This window comes from Chrysemys picta, chromosome 3 (assembly GCF_011386835.1).
Source record: "Chrysemys picta bellii isolate R12L10 chromosome 3, ASM1138683v2, whole genome shotgun sequence".
NCBI classification, from domain to species: Eukaryota; Metazoa; Chordata; order Testudines; family Emydidae; genus Chrysemys; species Chrysemys picta.
In genome coordinates this window covers 97,686,521-97,712,939 of record NC_088793.1, presented here as the reverse complement: position 1 = coordinate 97,712,939, position 26,419 = coordinate 97,686,521, and the positions used below count along the sequence as shown (strand labels likewise).

General features: G+C 46.4%; 1 protein-coding gene across 6 annotated transcripts in view; it reads left to right on the top strand.

Annotated features, from left to right (window-relative positions):
- Positions 1 to 17,228, top strand: part of ECHDC1 (ethylmalonyl-CoA decarboxylase 1) — a 92,485-nt gene extending 75,257 nt beyond the window's left edge. For all 6 annotated transcript variants that reach the window (XM_065588538.1, XM_024113798.3, XM_024113801.3 and 3 more), the window contains 2 exons: positions 2,500 to 2,580; positions 11,877 to 17,228. In XM_065588538.1, the coding sequence (XP_065444610.1) occupies positions 2,500 to 2,580; positions 11,877 to 12,282 (487 nt within the window). In that variant the 3' untranslated portion in view covers positions 12,283 to 17,228. The remainder of the gene's footprint in view (positions 1 to 2,499; positions 2,581 to 11,876) is intronic.
- The last annotated feature ends 9,191 nt before the right edge of the window (positions 17,229 to 26,419 follow it).

Genomic DNA, 26,419 nt, shown 5'->3' with positions numbered 1-26,419 from the left:
TGTTTTAAATCTGGCAAAAGCCTAAGTCCGGGATGTATTTTCTTTTTTTTTTTTTATTAATAAAGTTTACCTTTTTTAAGAACAGAATTGGATTATTGTGTCCTAAGAGGTTTGGGCACATGTTGTTTAATTAGCTGGTGGCAACCGCTGATTTCCTTTGTTTTTCTTCTCAGCTCTTCCCCGGAGGGGGGCTGAAAGGACTTGAGGGTACCCCAGAGGAAGGAATTCCCAAGTGCACCTTCCTGGGTTCTCAAAGGGGTTTTGCACTTGGGTGGTGGCAGCATCCACCAATTCAAGGACAGAGAAAAGCTGTAACGTTGGAAGTTTAATACAAATCTGGAGCGGCAAGTATTAATTTTTAGAGTCCTTGCAGGCCCCCACCTTATGCACTCAAAGTGCCAGAGTGGGGAATCAGCCTTGACATATGTGCATGTTATTTTCCAAAAAAACCCAAATGACCTTTCTGTTGTAACCCATGTCCTCCGTTTCTCTTACCACCACTCCCAATGCTTGTAACCATCTGTGAGCACATTAGGTCTCCACATAACCTCATTGAGGTACTGGAATGGACTTTTACTTGTCTCTAGGGCACTATGTGCATTTATGTGGCTAGATAAATAATTAACAATATTTTGTATAATTCGTTAGTAGATACGTTTCACGGTAGAATAGTGGGTTGTTTCACTAATGAAGGTGACTCTTATATACTTTAAAGCCAGAAGGGACCATCGTGAACATCTAGTTTGACCTCCTGCATGTTGTAAGTCACAGAACCTCACCCACCCACTCCTGTAATAGATCCACAACTTATGGCTGAGTTATTGAAGTCCTCAAATCATGATTTAAAGACTTTAGATTACAGAGTATTTAATTTAAAGCAGGATATGACCCATGCCCCAGGCTGCAGAGGAAGGCGAAATCCCCCCAAGATCTCTGCTGATCTGACCTAAGGGAAAATTCCTTCCCAACCCCAAATATGGCGATCAGTTGGACCCTGAGCATGTCAGCAAGACCCAGCAACCAGACACCTGGGAAAGTATTTTTTGTAGTAACTCAGAGCCCTCCCTATGTAGTGTCCTATCACCAGCCACTGGGGATATTTGCTACTAGCAGTTGTTGATTGCCTGCAGTGACATGTGGCCTATCTCATCATACCATCCCCTCCATAAACTTATCAAGCTCAGTCTTAAAACAAGTTGGGTTTTTTGTCCCCACTGCTCCCCTTGGAAGGCTGTTCCAGAACTTCACTCCTCTGATGGTTGGAAACCTTCATCTAATTTCAAGCCTAAACTTGTTGATGGCCAATGTATATCCATTTGTTTTTGTTTCAACACTGGTGCTTAACTTAAATAACTTCTCCCCCTCCCTGGTATTTATTCCTCTGATATATTTATCCCTCTGATATATTTATAGTTCAATCCTATCTTCCCTAAGCCTTCTTTTGGTTATGGTAAACAAGCCAAGCTCCTTGAGTCTCCTCTTGTAAGATGGGTTTTTCATTGTTCTGATCACTCTCGTAGCCCTTCTCTGCAGATGTTCCAGTTTGAATTCAACTTTCTTAAACACAGGAGACCAGAATTGTACACTGTATTCCAGCTGAGGTCTTACCAGTGCCTTGTATAATGCTACTAACACTTTCCTGTCTCTACTGGAAATACCTCACCTGATGCATCCTAGGATTGCTTTAGCCTTTTTCATGTCCACATTGCATTGCAAGCTCATAGTCATCCTGTGATCAAGAGGTCGTCTTCCTCCTCTATCACTTCCAACTGATACATCCCCAGGTTATAGTAAAAATTCTAGTTGTTAGTTCCTAAATGCATGAAATATTAAATATCATCCCATTTCTATTACTCCAGTTTACAAGGTCATTCCAGATCTTCTTGTATGATATTCCGGTCCTCCTCAGTATTGGCAATACCTCCCAACTTTGTGTCATCCGCAGATTTTATCAGCACACTCCTACTTTTTGCACCAAGGTGATGAATGAAAATGTTAAATAAGATTGGTCCAAAGACCAATCCTGGAGGAACTCCACTAGTAAACTCCTCCCTCTAGCTTGACAGTTCACCTTTCAGTATGACCCGTTGTTGTCTCCCCTTTAACTAGTTTCTTATCCACCTTTCAATTCTCATATTCATCACCATCTTCTCCAATTTAACTAATAATTTCCCACGTGGAACTATATCAAATGCCTTACTGAGATCAAGGTAGATTAGATCTACTGCATTTCCTTTGTCTAAAAAATCAGTTATTCCATTAGATGCTTTGTTCTCCTGGTGTTCCAGCATGGTATAAATATTGCAGCATAAATGCAGTGATCAGTTTTGTTTTGTCTACATGCACAGATTAAGAGACTGAAGGCATTTGAATTATGACTTCTGTTTACTGAGCGCTTACTGCAGAAATACAATGTCTGAGTCCTTCCATTATTTGTACATTGGTATTAAAAATATACACTCTGGGTATAAAAATCCTCTGTCTTTCTCTCTTGTGTAGGCTGCCTCTGATTAGTGTTGCATTAGTTCAAGGAAAAGCTCTGGGAGGTGGAGCAGAATTTACCACTGCATGTGATTTCAGGTAGGATTAAAATCTTGTTGAATAGACTCCAGACAAGTGACAATGACTGAATGGTTGTCTCTGTAGGACATGTCATGTTTAAGGTATTATATTCCACTGCTGATCACTGTCTTACAACCCATAGGGAAATGGCTTTCTACTAATTCGCTAAAACCACCAGTTATTATAGAAATCTGAGGAATTAATAAATCCATGACATCTGCATATGGATTCCTAGACTGCACCAGGACTCATATCCGTGAACCCCAGGGCGTTTGTAATTTTGCCCACTTGCTGTGTAAGTGTACTAGGGTTACCATATTTGAACATTCAAAAAAGAGGAAACTCCATCGGGGGGTGTCGGCCCCACCCACAGTCTCCCACGCTCTGCCCCTACTGTGCCCCAGGTCCTGCCCCCTCCCTGCTCGGCCCTGCCACTGCACCCCACCTCACCCCCTGGCCCACCGTTGGCTTGCTGTGTCCCTCCTCAGTCCCCCACCCACCGGTCGCCTCCTCCCACCTGCCACTCGCCTCCTCACTCCCCTACCAGAAACCCCCATGCCCGCCCCGAGAACCCCCGCCTGTCGCTGGCTCGCCACTTCTTGCCTCCTCACTCCCGCCCACCCACCGCTGGCTCGCTTGCCTCTTCAACCCCCACTGCCCGCCGCTGGCCTTTTCACCCCCCCCCCCCCCCAGGCCTGCCGCTGGATCGCCGCTCACCTCTTCATCCTCCCTGCCTGCCACTTGCCTCCTCACCCACCCACCCGCCAGCCTGCCAGCCACTGGCTTGCTTGCTTCTTCAACCCCCACTGCCCACCGCTGGCCTTTTCACTCCCCCCCCCCCCCCGCTCACCTACTCAACCCCCGCTGCTCACCGCTTGCCTCTTCACCCCGTTCCGCTTGCCTACTCATCCCTCCTGCTGCAGGTCCCTCTGGCTCCTAGGATCAGGGGCAGCTGAGGGGTCTCCATGTGCTGCGCCTGCCACAAGCGCGAGCTCCGTGGCTCCCAATGGCCGGGAAAAGCGCCAATAGGAACTGCTGGAGCCACGGAGCGCAGCTTGCAGCCGCCGGCAGCACACAGAGAGCCCTCCGCCCCCCCAACCCAACCCAACCCTAAGAGCCAGAGGGACCTGCCGGGGGGCAAGGTGGGGAGTCCCAGTGGTGTTTACCTGGGGCAGCTCCTGGGAAGCATCCAGCAGGTCCCTCTGGCTCCTAGGGTTGGGTTGGGGGGGCGGAGGGCTCTCTGCCCGTTGCTGGCGCCTGCAAGCCCCGCCCCCGCAGCTCTGATTGGGCAGGAGGGAGCTGGTGTAGCACACAGAGACCCCCTCCGCCTCTGTGCCTAGGCGCCGCCCCGCCCACACTGCAGGCTCCTGCCGGCCGGCGGGCGCCGGAAGCTGCCCAGGAAGCGCCACCAGCTCCGGGTCTTTGTTAGGGTTACCATATGTCTGTATTTTCCTGGACGTTTTTAGATATTTAAAAATTCCTCCCGGATGGTGATTAAAGAACTAAAAAGCTGGACGTGTCCGGGAAAATACGGACGTATGGTAACCCTAAAGTATACCATGTGTGGAAGAGAAGTTTGGGTTTCCCGACATTAGAAAGAGGAGAGATGCTTTACATAGTAGTTCCAGACTGCAGATCCTGATGGGGCGGGGAGAAAACATAACCAGTGAAGCCAAGCCAAACATCCCACACTGGGCAAACAAGGGAGCACCTCTTTATTCACTTGATGGGATCAGATATTTGTGAACAGGATGCTACCTCAGTATTATGCAGACTACAACACATTTTGGGGTAAAAAGAGCTCAGCCTTTAGTGCTTCTTCTGCCACATGACCTCTCTCATCTGCACTCTGTCTGTTACTCAGTGAATACCCTCAGATACGCCGCTGCAGTGACTTTAACCATTAATCCTCTACATTACAGAAGGGTTAGCTCTAACTTCCTGTTCGGGGCTTATTCTTTTACCCGCTCACTTCCCTGGTCCTTCTCGCATGAACAGAGAGCAAGAATACCCGAAGTCCGAAGGTGCAAACAATTGAATGTTTATTGGGGTGAACTTCCAGCAAGCATGATTCCAGTTTCCTTCTTTAGTGTCCCCCTTCCCAGCTCTGACACCACAGAGCCTTGCCTGTGTCCCTGTTCCCATTTCCCGCCCCCTTAGCAAAACATGATTCCAATTCCCCCACCCTCATTCCCTGTTCCCATTCCCCCCTTTACTTCCTGATTGACTGCAGACTATATAGTAAAACTTGAGTTCTGCTTAGCTGTACCTTAACCAATCATTTTACTGAAATTTAACTAACCAATCCTAACATATTGTAACATGATCATTTAACCAATTAACACTTCCCTTCCCTGATTTGTAAGTGTGATGAGTGCCACATTGTGTATCACCTTACGTCCCTACCTAGCAGCTGAATTTTTGTACCCTTAAAATGTACCCAAGCTGAGGAATCCAGTTGCCATAAGTAAAAGGAATTTGCTAAGTCCCCATTTCTTTTTAATGTTATATGAAAGGTTACATCCAGGGTTGTTTTTTAAGCATTTGTTTCCTGGACTGTACCACTGGGGAGCTGCATACAGTTTTTGGTGCATCAGTATTGGAAAGATGCCAGTAGCTGAAATTCAGGGGATAGCAATTGAGGCTCCAGTCCTGCAAGCTGTGCAGGGGTCTGTCAGCATGGAGCAGTCTGCAGGAGCAGGGCTTTAATTATTAAGAGGCTGAAGGCAGAGTGGGGACTGAGAGACTAAAATAACTGTATGTTTGTCATTAAGTTAAATAATGTTTAACAGGAATGCCAAGAGATAACACAGGTGGCTCCCTCTGAAATCAGTGGGAATTATCCATGTGCAGCTAAAGGAAGAAAGACATAAATGCCTAAATGGACGGGCTTAGGACAGTCCAGAGAGGCACTTATAAGCAAAGGTAATGGTATAAAAATGAGCAAAGGAAAATATATGCTGGATATTAGAAAGCGCCTCCTGGCAATCAGTTCTATGAGAATTTAGAATAGCCTCCCAGAGGAAAAGGTGGAAGCCATTTCAGTTAAGCCACTTGAAATTAGAATAAGCCATGTCTTTATAAGAATCTGTACAGCTCTTAAAAAAATGAGACCCCAGTTCTGAATATTTGACATATAAAACATTAACGGGAGCATACACTTAAGAGGACCTAAGATCAGTTTTTTTTCCCTTATATCAATGGATCTATAAATGTACCTGCTTTAAATATCCTTAACCTTAATTTGGCACTCTGAACAATATGTAATATAAGTAAGTCCCATCTGGTAGTACAGAACACATCTTTTGGCTTTCTAAAAACAATTTAATATTCTCTAGTCTTACTGCAGCGATGCAGTTTTGACACACTGTACAATTATAATCACCATCAAGTAGTTTCTGTTTATATGAAGTGGGCAGCTGGAATTTCTTTCATATTCTGCCATAATTCTCCTAATAGCTGTAGCTGTGGATCCATCTTCCATCACTTTCCAACACCCCAATCCAGTACCAATGCAGGAGCACTAGGGGGGATTTTAATTAATAACAAAGGCAAGATCTTGATTGGGGTAGGAGGAGAGAGAGAAACAGAATCTACTGCAGATACTCCTCTGGAGTTCTCTCATGGGAAGAAAATCTAAGGGAAAAAGTGGTTCACTAGAGTTGGCAGCTTCTCTAAGAGACAATATTAAAGGCACAACTGCAAACTAGCCCGATGTAAAGGAAAGATGGGAAGAACAATAAGAGGCCAATATGGCTCCATCAAGAGCTCTTTAATTACCTGAAAATCAGAAAGGAATCCTACAGAAAGTGGAACCATGGACAAATTGCTGAGGAGGAGTAAAAGAATAGTATAAACATGTAGGGACAAAATCAGAAAGGCTATGGTACAAAATGAGTTACACCTAGCAATCAATGAACATAAAAGGCAAAAAGAATTTTTAAAAAAAATACGTTAGGAGCAAAAGAAAGATGAAGGAAAGTGTGTGTCCTCTACTTAGCGGGGAATGAGAGTTAATAACTGATAACATCAAGAAAGGTGAAGATTTTAATGCCTGTTTTGCATCAGTCTTCACTAAAAAGGTTAATACTGATCAGATACTCAACAATTAATATTAACAACAAGGGGAAAGAACGCAAGCCAAAATAGGGAAAGAACAGGTTAAAGAATATTTATATAAGTTAGCTGTATTCAAATTGGTAAGACCTGATGAAATTCATCCTGGGGTACTTAGGAAACTTGTTGAAACAATCTCGGAACCGTTAGCAATTATGTTTGAAAACTCATGGAGGACTGGTAAGATCCTAGAGGACTGGAGAAGGGCAAACATAGTACCTATCTTTAAAAGGGGAAAGAGTCAAGGAATTATAGACCAGTCAGCCTAACTTTAATACCTGTAGATACTGTAACAAATTATTAAATAATCAATTTGTAAGTGCCTACAGAAAAATAGGGTTATAAGGAATAGCCAGCATGGATTTGTCAGGAACAAATCATGCCAAACCAACCTAATTTCCTTCTTTGACAAGGATACTGGCCTAATGGATGGGGGGGGGAAAGGGGAGAGAGGCAGTAGATATGAAATGTCTTGTTTATTAGTAAGGTTTTTGAGACAGTCCCACGTGACGTTCTCCTAAGCAAACAAGGGAAAAGCTGTCTAGATGAAATTGCTATAAGGTGGTTGAAAGATCATACTCAAAGAGTTGTTATCAATGGTTCACTATCAAACAGGGAGGCCATATCTAGAGGGGTCCTGCAGGGATCAGTCCTGGGATGATTTGGATGATGGAATAGAAAGTATGCTTATAAAATTTGCAATTGATACCAAGCTGGGAGGGGTTGCAAGCACTTTGGGGGACAGGATTAGAATTAAAAATGACCTTGACAAATTTGCAGAATTTGTCTGCAATCAACAAGATGAAATTCAATAAAGATGAGTGCAAGAGAAATGTAGGTTATATATTAGGAAAAACTTTTTAGTATAAGGATAGTTAAGCTCTGGAATAGGCTTTCAAGGGAGGTTGTGGAATCCCCGTCCATACAGGTTTTTAAGAACAGGTTGGCCAGACACCTTTCAGGGATGATCTGGGTTTATGTGGTCCAAGAGGGACTTGATGACTTCTCAAGGTCCCTTCCAGCCCTACATTTCTATGATTTCATGATTCTGTGATATTGGGGGTGAAATACTGGCTTCACTGAAGTCAGTGGCAAAACCTGGGTCAAAGAGTCACTTAAGGACATTGAAAACTAAGAGCTTTATTCATTTTCTCAAGTAAACTACCTGTTCCTCCTTGTACTTGGCATTTGTACAAGCTAAAACTGAAAGTTGCAAAGCTGTTTCCATTTTCAAAGTTACTGAAACATTCACTACTCAACTAAATTTTTCTCTGTATGTTGTCTATCCAAATGCCTTGTGTACACATACAAGTTGTACCACTTAAAGTATACCAGTATAGTTAACGTGGAACAACCCCTAGCGTGGATGCAGTTATAGCAGTATAAAGGTGCTTATGTTGGTATAGCTTTTTCCAGTAGGGAAGGGGAAAAAGCTATGCCAGTATAAGGCACCATTATACTGGTATAACAATGTCCAAACTAGGGCTGGTACGGGTTAACTATTTCAGTTAAAAAAAAAAAAAATCACACCCCTAACCAACGTAGTTATATTGAAACAAAAATAGTTTTTAGACCAGGCCTGATGTTGGTTTCTGAAGATTGAACAAAATCCCTTCATCTTTTTTATGTGATGGAAGCTCAGGAAAATAAATACTTTTATCACTGTAATAAGAAACAAAATTCTAGTGTCCCCTCACTATTGTTTTAAACTGAATTACCTCAAATATATATGTGTATGTGTGTGTGCACATGCATGTGCTCATTGGGCATCAAAGATTTTTAGTTTAGTCTAATGAAGCTGGACTTTTTGTGACATTATTGCACATTTTCTCCAGCCAATTTGACAGGCCTAGAGCAGGGCTGGCTCTACTGTTTTTGCCACCCCAAGCAGCACGCCGAATTGCCTCCGCGGACAGAGGGGGCAGTCCGTGCGCCGTTAGGGCGGCATGCGCGTTTCCGCCACAGCGGCAATTTGGCGGCAGCTTTAGCCAGAAGACAGAAGCTGCCGCCAAATTGCCGCCGCGGCGGAAATGTGCGTGCCACCCTAACGGCGCACGGACTGCCCCCACTGTCCGCAGCGGCAATTCGGCGCGCTGCTTGGGGGCAAAAACACACGGACTGCTGCCCCAAGCACCTGCTTGGAAGGCTGGTGCCTGGAGCCGGTCCTGGCCTGGAGGTTGCTGTTCCCAAACCCTAGCTGAGTCAATGTGCATTTGCAATTTTACATGAGATTGTAGCAGTCATTGAAAAACACGAATGATTATCTATTGTCGAATCACCTAAAAGCCCTGATCAATGCATTTTACAAAAAACATGCAAAATGAAGACAAGTCCCTGTCCCAGTACTGCAGAGACTTAAGCGCATGCTTATTTTAAGCGCTATTCATAAAGTAAAGCACAAACTTTACAGGATTGGGGCTCTTGAAAGCGAATGATCTATGATTATGACATGATGCATCAGGTGGATAAACAGACAAAATGAAGGTAGGGTGAGAGGCAAGCTAATAGTAAAGACATGATGCTCACCTCACCGTGTGCACCAAAGTCCCAGGGCTGGCGGCGCTTCCTGGGGCAGTTCCCGGCACCCACAGAGGCAGAGAGGGTCTCCCTAGAAAGTTCCTAGGGCTCTACCTTAGTACTAGTTCCTTTTGCCTCAGAAAGAGAGTCATGGTTGGAGCTAATGAGATCCACTTGGCAGCATGAATCAGCTGTAATTACTACGAATTCTTAACTTCGACTCCTTCTATAATCATCTTTGTCTGAAAATCTGCCTCTGAGTGCCTTTGCCATGTTGGTTGTATACACCATTGCCTCAGGTTTCAGAGTGGTAGCCGTGTTAGTCTGTATCAGCAAAAACAACAAGGTGTCCTTGTGGCACCTTAGAGACTAACAAATTTATTTGAGCATAAGCTTTCATGGGCTACAGCCTACTTCAGCGGATGCATAGAATGGAACACATAGAAGATATTTATACATACATACATACAGTGATCAGCTGTTCAGCGGCGTTCGGGGGAGCTGGGGGGAGGGAGGAGGAGTGAGAGTGGGGTGCACTTGGGGAACGGGGTGGAATGGGGCAGGAAGAGGCAGAGCAGGGGTGGGAAGGGGTGGAGTGGGGGCAGGCCCTGGTACGGAGCACATTAGAAAGTTGATGCCTCGGCGGGAGAGCTGTCTCCACTCTGCTTAGAGTGGCTTCACCAGTGCATCTGCGCTGATGCAAATTTGCAGTATAGACCTGCCATGAGATACTCAGATGGGCTCATAGATGCATGGGCAGCTTGGGCAGGACAGAGGAATTGAATGGCATGCTTTTGTAGTAGAGGGGTCTTTTTATCTCTGGGGCCAGCGAAGGAGGAAGGAAACAGGTTGCAGAGCAGGGGGGTAGAGAGAGACTCCATGATTCAGAGGAGAAGCTTTGAGCAGGAGTGGAGATCCTGCTCCTTAGAGGACCCTGAACTAAGCCTGAAGAATGTAGGGTTACCATACATCCATATTTTCCCAGACATGTCCCACTTTTTGGTTCTTAAATCGCCGTCCAGGAGGAATTTTTAAATATCTATAAACGTCCGGGATTTTGCCACATCGGTCGGGACGCCCTTTGTCCCGATATCGGGGACCGCTCACCTCACCGTGTGCACCAAAGTCCCAGGGCTGGCGGCGCTTCCTGGGGCAGTTCCCGGCACCCACAGAGGCAGAGAGGGTCTCCGCGTGTGCCACCAGCTCCTCCTGCCCAATCAGAGCTGTGGGGGCAGGGCTTGCAAGCGCCGGCAGCAGGCAGAAAGCCACCCGCACACACACACACACACACACACCCCCGACCCGACCCAACCCAACCCAACCCTAGGAGCCAGAGGGACCTGCTGGATGCTTCCCAGGAGCCGCCCCAGGTAAGCACCGCTGGGACTCCCCACCTCACCCCCCGGCAGGTCCCTCTGGTTCTTACGGGGGGGGGAGGAGGAGGAGGGCAGGGCAGAGGGGTCTCTGCATGCTGCCTGCGCCTGCAAGCCATGCTCCGCGGCTCCAGCAGCTCCCATTGGCGCTTTTCCCAGCCAATGGGAGCCACGGAGCTCGCGCTTGTGGCGGGCGCAGCAAGTGGAGATCCTTCGGCATCCCCTGATCCTAGGAGCCAGAGGGACCTGCAGCAGGAGGGGTGAGTAGGTGAGACGTGGTGGTGGTGAAGAAGCGAGTGGTGAGGGAGCCAGTGGCTGGCGGGTGGGCGGGGAGGGTGAAGAGACAAGCGGCGACGGAGCCAGCAGTGGGCGGGAGGGTGAGGAGGCCATATCACTTTTTCTTATATATTATCAATATAGACATGTAGCACACAGCATATATAACAGGATAATAACACATTAATACAACGCAAGTTGGTAGATACTGATGCAAATACCCCCCCTATGGAATGTCCTCTTTTTTGAATGTTCAAATATGGTAACCCTAGAAGAATGCTGAAGAGTGGTGAGGAAACTGAAGCAGGGAAATGCGTCCAGAAGTTTCATTGTTTTGTCTAGATCAGAATATTCCTTGTGCTAGCTATAGTAAGATTGATTGTTTTTAATTCTTACAGAGCCTGTCTGTCTGCTTCAACTATCATGTGTCCCTGAAAAGGTGACCTATAAACCCAGAGTGCCCTTGAGGTTGGAGCTCTGGGAAAGGGTGAACTCAAGCTACTGGGGAGTCTTGGGGGTCAGCACTGGCCTTGGGCAATTGGGCCATGTCGTCCCATTTGCACAAAAGGGTAACAGTGAGCATGTAACCAGGAAGTGTGCCATAGAGGCCAAGAAAAGACAGTGCTGCAGCCTAGTTAGATCGTGGGAAGCATAAGATCAAACAGGCCGAGTATGGTTGGACCCAAACACAGTAGTCTGGTGAGTATCCAGCAAAGGGAGTTTTACCAGGGCTGTGTGACAGCAGCCAAAGGATATAGGGTCTGATTTCCAACTTACAGAAGTGCTGAGCGCTCACAACTCCAGCTGAAGTCAGTGGGAGCTCAAGCCCATGGTGCTTAGATAGGTTTCTATCTGGCATTAGGAGATTCCAGGTACAAGATGCTTAAGCGGCTAGACAATATATGTAATTAGCACGCTATCCAGTTATACTTTACTGTTGGGATAAAAAACAGTAAACATTGCTCAACTCTAATGTTGTTTATATAAATCACATGTAGAGATTAACACTGAATATTTTTTTCTTGCTGATAGGTTAATGACTCCAGGAAGCGAGATTAGATTTGTCCACAAGCAAATGGGTTTAGTACCAGGCTGGGGTGGAGCTGCCAGGCTAGTACAAATCGTTGGCAGTGGTGCTGCCCTGAAGCTGCTAAGTGGTGCTCTCAAAGTGGATCCTGAGAGCGCAGTACATCTCGGGCTGGCTGAGGAAACTTTGCCGTCTTCAGATGAAACCAGATCTTTAGAAGAAGCCCAAGCATGGCTAAATCAATATACAAAGGGTCCAGCCGAAGTGATTCAGGCTGTGAAAAAGGTGGTCACAGCAGGAAGAGAGCTACAGTTCGAAGCTGCTTTACGGGCAGAGAAGGACATTTTTGGAACCGTTTGGGGTGGGCCTGCCAATTTGCAGGCCTTAGCTCAAAGCACAAAACACAAATGATTAACTGTCAATGCATAAGAAAAATGTTTTTGATCTTTTGCAAACAAAGCCTCCACTAAAGCAGGCATTTATTTGATCCATTTAAGAATTTGTTCATTTAAACTGGCACTAACATTCCTAGCTTGCATATCATGGAACCATATTTGGTGTGCTACCACAGAGAGAAATCCCCAGTGGATCCTTTGCTGTTCTAGTCACAGGTAGAATGGAAATCAGTGAAATTAAAGGTAAATTCTGTGTTGGGAATTGAACTGTTACTGTCTCAGAATGGGGTTGAAGACTATGTTCTTGTTTTGTTTTGAATTATTCGCTTGTGAAGATGCTAGGTTGACTGCACTAGAAATAAAGCCTATTCATCAACCGAACAAGTGCATCCCAAGCAGGAAAGTACACTTCCCTCCCAACTTGCTGTCAATGTGCCTCAAGGCAGTTTTGGTGGGACCACCACTAAGGTGACAGGGACGTTTATTTTCCGTCTTCAATCAATTCTTGGCCTCTCTGCTGAGAATGCAAACCAGGACGCTAATTGGTAGGGATGGTTTTTAGAGGTGAAGGACTCCACTAGCACAAATAACTTCAAATAAGACAGCAATTTTTGCTTTCTGTTGGCATTCTTTGGAATTCCAGCGTTTGCTTTTGGGCATTGTTGTTTAACTTGCCCCTGTTCATAACTTTCTTGTGATTAATTTTTCATTACTTTTCATAAAGAAAAAAAAATAAAAAATACATAATTGTAAATGACTTCCAGCTTACATACATCACCCAATACTGCACATTTCACGGGATTGCCAATAGAATTATGCAGTTACACAACTTTACAACTTGTCAAAGCTGCAATACAAAATCAGACAATGTTACACAGACATAAGCTGTTAGAGTGGAGGTAATAATAATAATTAATAATAAAAGATGTACACAAATAGGGGAGAAAGGGAGGGAGGAATGGGGTGGTGGGAAATGGGAGGGAAACAGTGGAGACGTCAGGTGGAAAGGAAGTCTGATATTATTTGAGCTATCTCAGTATTCTTTAGCCAAATGTATCTAGAAATGGGGGACGAATTTCAAATTCATATCATTGCTCTCTACATCTATAAGCTTTCTTATTCTTATACATATATATTCTTTCTTTCACTACTCAGCCAGGTCAAAATATCACTGCTCTAATCTGGGCATAAGCCTATTCCATTCTTATAAAACCATTCGTAATCATTGCAGTCCTCAAGAACCAAAGTGTTTGTGATGGAGTTCAACCCAGAATAGCAGGTACATAACCTAGGATATAACTTTCAGCTGAGGTTTGGTTGCTGAAGCCAAGCACTGTTTTCACTCTTCTGTCCACCTCTTTTCCACAGCTGCCTGACTATTGGACAGTCCCATAGCATGTGCACTAGGGTTCCTTTCTCCTTATTTACAGCACCAACAACATCAGAGGACAAGGCCTGCATCTTGCACAACTTTTGTGGCATCCAGTACATGTTGAATAGAATCTTTTGCTGTAACAGATGTAACCTGAGTTCCACAGAAACATTTTTAACATTCTGTGATATGCTTTGCCACTAGGATCATTTTAAGGGCTGTGATAACCCCTTTCTCATTCTTTCACAAACAACCCCAGACCAATCAAGTTCCTCTTCATTAGTAAAGCAGACCTAGTGGACAAGGGCGTGGGGAGTTTATGAAGCATTTCCAAGATTTCCAATAGCTCTAGAGCCTCTGACAGTCCTAGGGCATCTGGACCAATTTGATAGTTAGCAAGTGTTTTTGTTGTAAACACTGCCACTCTGCTCAGGGTGTCAGGTTATAGCTTTGCTTTAGTGTTAGAAAAGAGGCAAAGCCCTCATCCTTGACAAAATGGGAAATGATGCCCTTGGTCAGACAGTTCTTCCACATTATATCTTTTTCCCCAAATTGATGGACTGGGTTACCCCAAATTGGTGCTTTTGCATGATGGTGAGGATGAAAGACCTGAAGACCCAAAGAGCTAGATCCTCAAAGGAATTTAGGCACCACAGTGCTGAGTATTGTAGCATGTAACCTTAGGTGGCCTGCTACCCAGTAGAACTCCCAGCCCCAAGTTAGGAACCCAGGCTCCTCATGCATTGTTCTCCGTACCGGATTTACCATGGTGCCAGTGGCACCATGGCGCCGGGTCCACAGTCCAAAGGGGCCCCAGCCCGCTCTTCTCCACCACCACCCTGCTCTCTCCTGTGGGGGCAGAAGCTTGATGCTACCGGCTCCTGCTGCAGCAGGGCAGGCTCTGCCAGCAGCCAAGCTCCTCCCCCCCCGCCTCTTCCCTCAGCGTGCTACGTTCCCTTCCCTCCCCATCTCCCTGCCGCCGATCAGCTCTTTGCCGGCAGGAGGGAGAGGGAAGAGCGGAGCTTCAGCATGCTCGCTGCTCGGGGGGGGGGAGGAGGAGAAGAGGCGGGGCCTTGGGGAAGGGGCTGGAATTGGGGCATACCCCCACGACCCCAGCCCACCCCACCAGCCCTCTGCCCACCCTGACCCCTGCGCCCTCTCACACCCCCAGACCCCTGCACCCCATCACACACACCCAGCCCCCTGCCCTGACCCCTGCACCTCCCACACCTCCACAGCCCCCTGTCCTGACCTCTGCACCCCCCCACACCATCACACACACACAGCCCCCTGCACCTCCCACACTTCCCCAGCCCCCTGCCCTGACCCCAGCACCCCCTCACACACCCAGCCCTCTGCCCTGACCCTTGCACCCCCTCACACCTCCCCAGCCCCCTGCCCTGACTTCTGCACCCCCCCAGACACACACCCAGCCCCCTGCCCTGACTCCTGCACCCCCTCACACCTCCAGCCCCCTGCCCTGACCCCTGCACCCTATCACACACCCAGCCCCCTGCCCCAACCCCTGCACCTCCCCAGTCCCCTGCACCTCCCACACCTCCCCAGCCCTCTGCCCTGACTTCTGCACCCCCACACACACACACTCCCCAGCCCCCTGTATTCAGTTTGATTAGACATAGATTTGCGCGTTTTATTTTATTTTGCTTGGTGACTTACTTTGTTCTGTCTGTTACTACTTGGAACCACTTAAATCCTACTTTCTGTGTTGAATAAAATCACTTTTTACTTAGTAATTAACTCAGAGTATGTATTAATACCTGGGGGAGCAAACAACTGTGCATATCTCTCTTTCAGTGTTATAGAGGGTGAACAATTTATGAGTTTACCCTGTATAAGCTTTATACAGGGTAAAATGGATTTATTTGGGTTTAGACCCCATTGGGAGTTGGGCATCTGAGTGTTAAAGACAGGAACACTTCTGTTAGCTGCTTTCAGGTAAACCTGCAGTTTTGGGGCAAGTAATTCAGACCCAGGGTCTTTGTTGGAGCAGACAAGCGTGTCTGGTTCAGCAAGACAGGGTGCTGGAGTCCTGAGCTGGCAGAAAAGGCAGGGGTAGAAGTAGTCTTGGCACATTGGGTGACAGCTCCCGGGGGGTTTCTGTGATCCAACCCGTCACAGGGATGTCAGATGGTTGGGGTATTTTCAATCTTTTCTGTTTATAGTTGGATGGTTAATTTATTCTTGTTATTGGTGAAGACTGACAACTGGATTTATTTTTGATGTATGGTTTGCATTAGTAAATAAGTGTGAAACTGCCTAGACCTTCAGGAAGGCATTCTTTGATTTAGGTTTACAAAAAGGAAAAGAATTATTTTGACTTTCAGATATCAGGTGGTTGTTGCAGGACCATCAGTTACAGTTCATGTGGAAGTGATGCAAATAAGAAATAGATGCGATTGAAAAACAAACATGAAATCCCAGGATCCCATATTTTATTAGCTTCAACAATGGATCCCTGCAGAAAACTATATACAAGAAACTCAGAGATCACCACAGAGCCCGTAACCACCCCCAAACAAACCAAGAAATTTGTGGTCTACAGCCAGATACTCAGGTACTACAGAATATGCTCCAAGGAGAAAGTCCGGAACACACACACTTAAAAACCATCTTCACCAAACAAGGACACTTCACCAGAGAAGTAGAACTTGTCATGGAATGAGCCACCTAAATATTGTAAAAGAACCTGCTTCAATATGAGGAGAAGGAAACCTCTGACCAACTCCCCAAATTGTCATCTGCCACCTCACGCTGGAACCTGCACAGCATATTATTAAAGAACTATGATCCATACGCAATGGGGACCACATCCTGAAAGAAATCTTTCCCAAACTCTTTCTTCTGGCCTTCAAAAAAAAAAAAAATCCAACCTCATCAAGCTCATCAGCTGCAGCAAACTCCCCAGAGACCAGGACACACCAATTCAAAGTGGCACCAGACCCTGCCATAACAGCAGATGCAAAATCTGTAGACATATCGCCATTGCTATGACAATCAATACCTCTCAACAAGATCCATGGATCCTAGATACGCTTATTACAACATGTGGTGCACCACACCCACTGCATTGAATGCCCCAATAACTGTGTGGGTGAAACCAGACAATCACTACACTCTCAAATGAACTCACGCAGAAAAATGACAACAGACAAAAACACTCATGGGTGAAAACTTTTCACAGAACGATCACTCCATATCTGACCTCTCAATCCTCGCCCGCAAAGAAAACCTGCACACCTTCAAAAGATGATCCCAGGAACTTAAATTTATAAGTTTGTTAGACAGTAAAATCATGTACTCAGTGAAGACACTGGATTTATGGCTCATTACCACAATCTATAACCCACTAACTCTCCTTTGGCCTATGACTGCAGAGACGTTTGCCCAGTTCACCTTGAGTTGTCTCTTACAACAAGTAAATTCCTTATGCTAAACAATCTTTCACCTTGTACTTAGCTGTGATACTGTGGGTACCTGTTCCAGACCTGAAGAAGAGCTCTGTGTAAGCTTGAAAGCTTGTCTCTTTCACCAACAGAAGTTGGTCCAATAAAAGATATTATCTCACCTAATATTTTACTTAGTCACGTTTTAAACTAGAGCTCTGCTATAATAGTAAGTTGAACATTATTAACCCCCCAGAAACCTCTTTCCATTTGAGAATACAGATAATCAACTTATTCCTCATTTAGGCAGGTACAAAAAGGGGTGTGGTTAGCAAAAAGTATCAGAAGCCACAAGTTTATTCTAAGAGTTGAGTGAATATCTACAAATATATGAGTAATTAGGACACTTTCAACAAAGGTTCTACCAGAACCCCAAATTTACTGATCAACAGAGTAGACTGCAAGGCATCTGCCCCACCTTGACTTTGGGCTTTGCCTTACTTAAGATAGGATAGGGCAGCATAGGGAGACGAGTTTGTGCAATTCACTGTGAGCAGCTTAATATGATGATGTATTTGATCTATGTTCACACACTGTTGTTGCCAGCCTAAGATTGAGTGTGAGCCTTCAGTGAGCATTAGGATGCAAAACAGCCTACCATAGTAAATTGCCATAGATATTCATAGATTCCAAGGCCTGAAGGGACAATTGTGATCATCTAGCTTGACCTCCTGTATAACACAGGTCATGGAACATCCCCAAATCATTCCCAGAGCAGATCTTTTAGAAAAACATCCAGTCTTGATTTTCAAATTGTCAGTGATGAAGAATGTCACAGTTAAGGGAAACTGCAGGGCTCAATCCAGCATGAGTGTGCAGAGGCTGCCTACTCGATCAGGCACATTACCATATCATTTTTAGTTCAATGGTTAGAGCCCATGTTGTGAGAGCCCCACGTTCACCACCCCCCTTCTCTCCCCCCTCCCCCCGCCACCTGACATGAAGAAGGGTGACCTTTGGGTGACACTAAGATCCCCCTCAGTGCCAACTGGTGAAATATTCACTGTTCTGTAACAGCAACCCTTATCTGGCCTGCCAAACTCATTACACCTAACATGCTGCTTTCATAGTATTTATAAAGAATATAAGGTATCTTATAAAAGCTTATGTCATACTCATCTTCCTAATCGTTGTTAGATGTAAGTATGGATGATATTTAAAGAACTGTGTATATATACTGAAATCTGTGTGCAAGGTAGAGCTGACAAACAGATTTGGGTCAGACAAAGGACATTGATTCACCTGTCTGTCTGTTGGCTATAAGCATTGTAAGCCCACACACTGGAAGCTAAATCTGCATACGGAGTAAACAGGAATGGGAATGCACCAGAGACTAAACCACAGGGGGTTGTTCTGTCTTTAGGGTGCAAAGACAATGAACTTTGGGTATATAACTAGAAGGCAAAAAGGACACCATGTTATCCTTCACTGAGGAAGTAAAAAAGACAGTGTTTTTTTGCATCCATGAAAGTAGGATCCTAGCCACATTGGTTAACGACATGGTGAGAAACTGCTTTAGACAAGCGTTTTGGCCTGTTAAAATTAAGTTAAAATGTGTAACACGCTTCTTCACATATAATTTTATATGTAATCATTTCTGTCCCCAACTGCTATCCTTGTATACTATCGCTTACATCAGGGGTGGCCAACCTGAGCCTGAGTAGGAGCCAGAATTTACCAATGTACATTGCCAAAGAGCCACAGTAATATGTCAGCAGCCCCCCATCTGCTCCCCAGCGTCTCCTGGCAGCCCCGCTGATCAGCGCCTACTCCCCCCTGCCCACTGCAATCAGCTGTTTCACGTGCACAGGAGGCTATGGGGAGGGAGCGGGGAGGAGGGAGGGCATGCAAGGGGAAGGGGCAGGGGCCTTGGGGGAAGGGGTGGAGTGGGGGCAGAGCAGGGGATTGAGCAGTGAGCACCCCCCAGCAAATTGGAAAGTTAGCATCTATAGCTCCAGCCCCAGAATCAGTGCCTAAGTAAGGAGCCGCATATTAACCTCGGAAGAGCCGCATGTGGCTCCAGAGCCACAGGTTGGCCACCCCTGGTTTAGATCTTAGTCTTCAGTCGTAAACTTAAGATTGTTGTCACTATAAATATAGCTGAGTGTTGTGTGTTATAGAGGACCTGTTCCTGAGTTATACACACAAACCCAAACACCTTTGCCCCACCCCCTGCTTGAGGCCCTGCCCCTTCTCTCAGGCCCCCTTCCCCACTCACTCCATCCCCTCTCCCTCCGTTGCTTGCTCTCCCCCACCCTCCCTCACTTTTACTGGGCTGCGGCAGTGGGTTGAGGTGTGGGAGGGGATGCGGGCTCTGGGCTGGGGGGTGGGACCGAGGAGTTTGGAGTGGGGGAGGGGGCTAAGCCTGGAGCAGGGGTGTAGGAGGGGTTGTGGCGTGGAGGCTCTGGGAGGGGGCTCAGGGCTGGGGCGGGGGGGTTGGGATGTGGGGTCTGGAAGGGAGTTTGGGTGCATGAGGGAACTCAGGGCTGGGCCAGCAATTTGGGTGCAGGAGGCAGTTAGGGTGTGGGATGGGGCTCAGGGCTGAGGCAGGGGATTGGGGGTGTGGGCTGTGGGAGGGAGCTCGGCTGGGGCAGGGGCTGGGGGTGCAGGAGAGGGTTGGGGTGTGGGCTGTGGGAGCTGGCTCGGCTGGGGCAGGGGGTTGGGATGCAGGAGGGAGTTTGGAGTGTGGGCGCTGGGAGGGCGTTTGGGTCCAGGAGGGGGCTCAGGGCTTGGGCAGGTTGTTGGGGTGTGTACAGGAGGGGGTGAGGGGTGCAGGCTCCAGTTCAAATCCTACATTTCAGGAGAGTGACCTACGTAGGGGGCTATGGGACAGTCTGATGGGGGAGGGCAGTGTGCTCCCGCAAGGTCTACTGTTGAAGCTGTTACACTTAGGATAAATAAAAGGGTCATTGAGAGAGAGGCCAGAGAAGAGTGAGAATGCCTCTATAACCTTGTGGTTAGGGAGGTGGAAGCCTGAGGGTCCAGTCCCCCCGCTCCAATGACTAATCATTTATCTAAAGTAGAACGGTGTCAAGAGGACATATCGAGAGAAGGTCACCTCAATCAGACTATCCCATAGCTCACTCTTTGGCAGGTTTTTCTGAGAGGCAGGAGATGCCTGTTCAAATCCCTTCTCTCTATCATCCAGATGGGAGTGGTGCTTAGGAAATACCTCTGGCATCATTATCAGTTCTTGGCTAGTTTAGGTAGGAAAGTGACTTTTGTGGATCACATTCTTAGGCACATATCTCTCCCCATTCATTGTCCAAGAAGACTGGGCACCTACTAAGGCTTTGTGGAGTCTAGTGATTTTTTCCCCCCCTGTGCCTGTCAGGTTTGACACAGCATTGCAATGCCTAAGTTGCTTTAAGTATCAGAGGGGTAGCCGTGTTAGTCTGAATCTGTAAAAAGCAGCAGAGGGTCCTGTGGCACCTTTGAGACTAACAGAAGTATTGGGAGCATAAGCTTTCGTGGGTAAGAACCTCACTTCTTCAGATGCAAGTCTTCAGATGCAAGTTGCTTTGTGGCTCTGGGCTTCACTCATGGGAAGCTGTATTGCTCTGCTATACGAAAAGAGCCAATAGGCACCTTCATGCTCTTTGAATTTATCGCAGACTGTAAAATTCACTTTGGGCTAGATTCACAAAGCTACATAGATGCCTAAGGCCCAACGTTTAAGGGCCACTGACATTCTCAAAGCCACTATTCAGCTGCTGCCTAACCCAACAGGGGCTTACCTTTCTGCTGGTACACAGGCACAAAGCCACCCAAGGCCTGTTGCTGCCCCACTCCTAACCAGCTACTCCGATCCCTAGCAAGTTTCTCAGGCTAGGTCTTTCCCTGCCTGTCATTGTAGGAGGTCTCACAGTGCACCTATGGGACCTCACACAAAAGGGGCCCTGGGGTCGGTGGCTGTGTCCCATACTACGCAGTGGTTTGAGTTCTCCTGTCTGCCTGTTTTGAAACAGAGACCTGAACACAGGTCTCCCCTCTCAGAGGTGAATGCCCTAATCACCAGGTGGGGCTGGGTCCCTTCCATGCTCTCCTGTTGAAATTTTTGCACTATACATACATAAAGCCAGAGAGAGTCTAGTGGTTAGGGTACGCAGGTGCACATCCTTGCTCCAATGAATAGTTATTTATAAACAATGGAATAGCACTAACAGATGAGCTTGAGAAAGCCCAACTAACCTAGCCAATAGCTTGGTGGTGAGGGCACACCCCAGGGATTTGGGAGACCTGTGTTCCCCTCCAGATAGAGCAGTGATTTGACCCCAGGGTGTTCCCCAGCCAGGTGAGTAGTACCCTACTAATAGGCTGTAGGAGGGCTCGCTTTTGCTTTTCCTAAGAAAAGGCATGGGCTACCTAAGGTGCTGACCTGGCTTAAGTGCCTAACTCTAGGAGCAGGTTCTTGCTGAGAATCCCAAGCTGCTGAAGTGCCCTATCTCTGGCCTGTCAGTCTGGGGCCTAAATACCTTGGCGATTCTTGGCCCTAAGATCTCTTTCCTCTGTATTGCACACCTGGCTAGCTTAGGAAGCTCCTCACTCAGCTTCTGAGGAGCCCTTCCTTAGACACCTAACTCTCCTCATGCACAGTACGAGGAGCCTGGATTCCTGAGGATCCACTGGGCAGCAGGGCCCCTAACAATCAGACATTAAAACACCTTGTGACTTTGCACCCCATAATGCTTTATAGAAATATGCTTTGAGTGTAAATATGACATAACTGGAATATGTTTTATGCTAGATATGCCATGTAACATCTCTGAAAAGGTTATGATCTACTAAATATATCATCCTATTTGTATGCATGTATCATTTTTGTATTCAAAGTTATGAATATTGGCTATGTACTTGTTTGATTTTAAGTAGCCTCAATGAAGTATTTGGTCAGCTTCTTGAGAAAAGACTATTCTCAGTAAGTGCCCAATCAAGAAACACTCAAGCTGACAATGGATTTTGAAAGATGCCAATCCACATCTGAGCTTTCCTGAGAATGTGGTGTCGTCAGTAGCGTAGCTAGGGGGGGGTGCAGAGGAAGCAGCCGCTTCCCCTCAGTACATTTTCCAAAAGCGGCGCCTTACTTAGGTGTTACGATGGCGCCAGTGGGCGGGGCCCACGCTCTGCTCTGAAGCTTGGCCTGCCGGGCCGGCGCTGGGCTCCTGCAGGCAAGGAGAAGCAGCACAGCCAGAGGAGCCATGGGGAGGGGGTGGCACGGCCAGGGGAGCCCTGGGGGGGAAGGGGGTGGCACAGCCGGAGGAGCCATCGGTGGGGGGGCCCGCCGGGGCAGCACAGCACGGCTGGAGGAGCGAGGGGAGGCGCAGCATGGCAGCGCGGCCGGAGGAGCAAGGGGGGCCTCGGGCGAGGAAGGGGAAGGAGACAGGTGAATGGAGCTGGCAGCTCTCTCGCTGCTCTGGGGTGCGTGAGGGGAAGCGGGCGGGCCCCAGGGAAGAACAGAGGTGTGTGGGGATGTCAGCCTAGGCAGAAGCCTCTGGCTCTTTGCCGCCTGTGGGCAAGCAGGGGATGAATTCAGGGGGGCCAGCGCTCAGCCTGGAGTGCAGAGACTCCCCCAAACTGCCCCACTGCCCAAAGGGCTCGGACCCATCAGGAGGGGTCAGAACCCCTGAGCAGAACCCCTGTAACCCCAATCCAGGCTGTAACCCTCTCTGTTCCCTGCACACACACGGGGCTGGAACTGGGGTGTGTGTGTGTCACACCCACAAGAAAATGTCTTTTTAAGCCCCTGGAAACCCCTCTATTTTGTCTTCAGCTAGCTCAAGTGATAGCCTCCCCCCCCAAAGGATGCCTGAAAGAAACCGGAACAAAGGACATTAACTACAGGGTGTGTGAGTGATTGCTGGACCCAGACTAGGAGGAGGCTAGTCTGTCAAAGAAGCTTATTGGAACATCTCTAAGGGTGAGATTTATCTGTATTTAGTTTCCTACTGTGTTAGGCTTAGACTTGTGTGTTTTCTTTTATTTTGTTTGGTAATTTACTTTGTTCTGTTATTACTTGGAACCACTTAAATCCTACTTTTTGTATTTAATAAAATCACTTTCAACTTATTAACCCAGAGTAACTATTAATACCTGAGAGGGAAAACAGCTGTGCATATCTCTCTATCAGTGTTATAGAGGGCAGACAATTTATGAGTTTACCCTGTATACGCTTCATACAGGATAAAATGGATTTATTTGGGGTTTGGACCCCATTGGGAGCTGGGTATGAGAGTGCTGGTGACAGGAGCACTTCTTAAGCGGTTTTCAGTTAAGCCTGCAGCTTGTGGAGGATGTGGTTCAGACTTGGATCTGTGTTTGCAGCAGGCAAGTGTGTCTGGCTCAAACAACACAAGGTACTGAAGTCCCAAGCTGGCAGGGAAAATGGGCTCAGAGGTAGTCTAGGCACATCAGGTGGCAGTCCCAAAGGGGTTTCTGTGACCCAACCCGTCACACACCTAAGGCCCTTTGTCAATGTAGATTTTGGTATTTCTCTACCCTCTTCCCTTGGGATGTATCTAAACAGCCAGCAGAGAAGGACAACTAAGTGCTTGATGCTTCACTGGGTAGGCTTGTAAAAGTGGGCAAGAAGGAATACTGCCCTCAGGTGATTCTGAACCTGAGATCGTTATGAATTTGTAACCACGGGGAAACACGGTTGTGGGTTTTGAAGGAGTGACACCTACCAGAGCCTGAGTGTGAAGTTGGGGTGGCCTCTGGTAAGCTTTTTAGCATGCATGTGGGTTCTTTTATGGTTTTTAATATGTTTCTAGAATACTTTCACCTTAAGAATAAATGTGCTTTTTTATAAAGAGCTATGTGATAACTTACAACTGCAGGTCAGTATGCTGTTCGTAGCCTCTGGCAAGAAAGCAAAGTGCAGCTGGTGGTCTCATGTGGCTTGCTGGGAATATCACAATATAGGCTGAGAACAGTACAGCCTGGAAAATTCCTGGTCAGTAGGAAGAGAAACACAGGTCTCTGTCCAAAAGAGGTGATGGGAGCCAGGAAGCTAGAGTGGGTGCCCTCAAAGAACCATTGAGAGGAAACACAGGCACAGTTGTCCTGAATTGTAACAGCCACCATCTTAGGTATCACAAGTCTTTCCCATAGCCCAAGCTTCCCTTCTGATTTACTTTCCCACACAAAATTTAAGGTTAGCAATGTCATACAGAAGTTGTAGTCCTTCCCCTCCCTCCCCTTCTAAATTGCCATGTGTGCATCTTTCCAATCTTTCCTTACAAGGTGGAAATCTCTTAATTCACTCAGCCAGAGATAAGAGTGATGCATTGTGGCTGCAGCTTAGCTAAAATTGGCAAGAAAAATAGCCTTCCTCCAAAAGGGTACTTGTTGTGGTAGCCAGGAAATCCACCCCCTCGACTGCAGGGGAGGAACCACTGAGCCCAGGTCACAAATGACTTCTTAGGACAAATAAACAGAAACAGGAGTCACCAGTTAAAAATCAGGGATACAGAAGGGGACACTGACCAGAGAACACTCTGGATAGCGCCCATCGCTCCTCAAAAGTGTCTAAGGAGTCAACGGACACTACCCAGAGAGACTCTTTCAATCCCTTGTCCAGTCATGCCTCCAGGCAATTGGCCCAAGAGTCACAGAGCACCCCCTTCATCAACCTTAATTAAAAATGGATCAGTTGATAAGCCAACGAAAAAATTAAACCTCCTTACTGTCTCCTCTGACAAAACTCCAGATCATAACCCTTAAAAGAATAGACTCAAGGAACCTTGTTTTGTGCCATGTGGTGCCCAAATTGGGGGAAGGGGGGAGAAATACACATCTTCCCCAGCCCACTCCGCCACAGGTGTCCTTTTGCAATTCCTGCCTCTTCTGTCAGTCTCTGGAAACAACTCACCGGTGTGCTCAGATAATAATTTTAATCATATCCATCAATTTTTGGTATGGAGAAGAATGTAAGGCAAATTAGTTTCTACGGGAGGTCAATTTCTCCTTTGTTTCATGTTCTACTTCAGTTTCCTAAACAGAAGCCAGACAATGCAATAGAGACTTGCATGGTCTTTGGATTTCTTTCCCTCACAGGTGTGCACTTCAATTAGGGCTTACAGAAAAACAGGAGGATTTGAATATGTGGGCTTCAATCTTACGGAAAAATTCTAAATCAGAATGGACCTCATTACATTCAAAGAACTGAAGTCCTAGAGAATAAAAACCACACCTTTCAGCTGAGGATTTTAAGTGTTGTACCCAATTTCTGTACAATTCAGGTATCATATTGCTATCATAACTGTATATGAAGTGTTGTTTTCCAATGACTTACATTAAGAAGCTGAGACATGTTAATAGATGCTTTCTTATAATGTCTTAGTTTGTACATTTTTATTGCAAATATGGCCCTGTCCTTTCCCTCCGACCAAAGACTGGATTGAATTAACTGAAGTGGTTTCTTAATGAATTTTGAAAATTAAAAGCAAATGCAGTACTTACGAGCTCAAGTCAGCTCGAACTATTGTAAGCTTTTCTGAAGCCATAGTGGGAAAAGGCTTATCCTGTCTTTTGACACTGAGGCCAGCAGTAGAGCCACATCTCCCACTAAGGCCATGTCTACACTACAAAATTATGTTAACCTAACTTACATTGATATAAAGCCGCCAGAGTAATTACAGTACATTGCATAAAGAACGAGGAGTACTTGTGGCACTTTAGAGACTAAAAAAATTTATTTCGGCATAAGCTTTCGTGGGGTAAAACCCACTTCATCGGACGCATGCAGTGGAAAATACAATAGGAAGATATACACACAGAGAACACGAAAAAATGGGTGTTGCCATACCAACAATAACAAGACTAATCAATTAAGGTGGGCTATTATCAGCAGAAGAAAAAAAAAAAAAAAAAAAAAAAAAACTTTGTGTGGGTCTACACTTTGCTCGTGTCAGCGGTGCACGTCCTCACCAGGAGTGCTTGTATGGATTGCACTATCAGTGTGGGGCATTGTGGGACAGCTCCTGAAAGCCAGTAACAGTCAACATAAGCAACACAGTTTCTACACTGACACTGTGTCAACATAACTACATTGATCTTGACTCTTAGCTGCTTGTGGAGGAGGAGTTATTAAGTTGGCCTAAGAGTCAATTATGTCAGCGAAAGCGAAATTTAAGTGTAGATACGTCCATAGTTAGGTTGATGTAAGCTGCCTTGCGTCGACCTAACTCTATAGTGTAGACCAGATCTACGAAAACCTCAGAAGCATGCCCCACCCTTTGAGAGCATAGAATTAGATTTCTAATGGTATATAAACAAGTGGAAATGTATTCCCTAATATTTGCATACCTTAGCTTTGC